Source organism: Hyalella azteca, unplaced genomic scaffold (genome assembly GCF_000764305.2).
Source record: "Hyalella azteca isolate HAZT.00-mixed unplaced genomic scaffold, Hazt_2.0.2 contig15744, whole genome shotgun sequence".
Classification (NCBI taxonomy): domain Eukaryota; kingdom Metazoa; phylum Arthropoda; class Malacostraca; order Amphipoda; family Hyalellidae; genus Hyalella; species Hyalella azteca.
Genome location: NW_025945584.1, coordinates 1 through 1,357, shown reverse-complemented (window position 1 = coordinate 1,357; position 1,357 = coordinate 1). Strand labels below are relative to the sequence as shown.

The 1,357-nt window shown below is 40.8% G+C and overlaps 1 protein-coding gene across 1 annotated transcript; it reads right to left on the bottom strand.

The window, feature by feature from the left end:
- Positions 1-390: 390 nt before the first annotated feature.
- On the bottom strand, positions 391-1,122 carry LOC125179210 (A-kinase anchor protein 14-like; the record flags this gene model as incomplete). Its single annotated transcript, XM_047884619.1, is given in 1 exon segment — positions 391-1,122. A coding segment is annotated over 1 exon segment (289 nt), but the record flags the coding sequence as incomplete, so codon positions are not given.
- Between the last annotated feature and the right edge of the window lie 235 nt (positions 1,123-1,357).

Here is a 1,357-nt window from a genome sequence, read left to right as displayed (position 1 = left end):
GTAGTAGCGAAGAGAGTAGTAGCAAGAGAGTAGTAGCGAATAGAGTAGTAACAACAGAGTTCGATCAGCACCACGTGCAGAAAAATTGCAATTCGTCGCACTGCGAAGAGTTGAATTAAATATTCAGAAGTGCCGTATTCGTGTAACTTTGAAAGCAAAGAATTATCCTAAACACTATTTTCTTTGGCATTTTATTTTCAAGATATTTTCATGAAAATACTTGGCCGCTTCACACATGATGGCACGTGAATTTTGAAATATCCATTAATTCTCTAATCGGTTATGAAGCATGCGTAAAGTGCGAGCTGTAAAGATTATGTAACGAACACTTTTTATCTTTTCAGAAAAATTTCGGTAGTATAGTTTGCAGAGGGAATAAAGAAACGAGGATTTCTTTTTGAAATAAATATGCACTCATCATCCTGTGGTGGGTTGTCAGGTTAATTGTACAATTTACACCTTACATCACATTCACGAAATAATTTTTGATGTAAGGATTCTGCATGCTAATTTTTTGATATGAATATTTACATATGTTTATATGATTAACGGAGGGGCTGCGTTTCAAGTCTAGGAAAGTTACGGTTGCCAATGAAAAAAGTTTGTTGGTAAAATATTGCAAGGGAAAACAGGAACTGACCCAAACTGTGAATGTCAAACATTGGGCAGGTCACTATAAGTAAATTCCAAGCGTTGGAGAACAACACATAGGGTGATGATCATCTGGGAAGTCTGTTTGTGTTTGGAATCAAGTTTGTAGTGAATTGATTCCTTGATTCCTACAAAGGAATCAAGCTAGTAGTGATATTCATTCTTGAATGAATCGGGGAAGGTTAGCGTCCCTTGCCCTTGCCAAAACCTCCTCCAAATCCTCCAACGAAGACTGGGGCGTGATGCACGACGGGGACTGGGTGGACGATGGGGACTGGGCGGACGACGGGGACTGGGTGGAAGACGGGGACTGGGCGGACAATGGGGACCGGGTGGACAATAGGAACTGGGTGGACAATGGGGGCATGGTGGACAAGGAGGGGAGGACCATGCAGGAATGGACGACGGAAGCCCTTCCCCCCGGGGGAGGCGACGACGACGCTCGCCACGAGCAGCGATACGAACAAAGTCTGGGGAGGTAGAGGAAGATATATTTTAATTGTTTTATTCTCACCTCATAATACGTCAGCTGTTTAATAAATACTGTTACAGAAACTATTCTTAATACTGTTTGGTTTAAAGGCAAATTTCCAAAGTTTCTTGAATAACTTCTTATTGTGTTTCAAGTGAATGATAAAGTCGCTCGTTAATAATCATTCAAGCACGCGAGTGTAATAACTTAACAAGAGAATCAGTAAAAAAAATT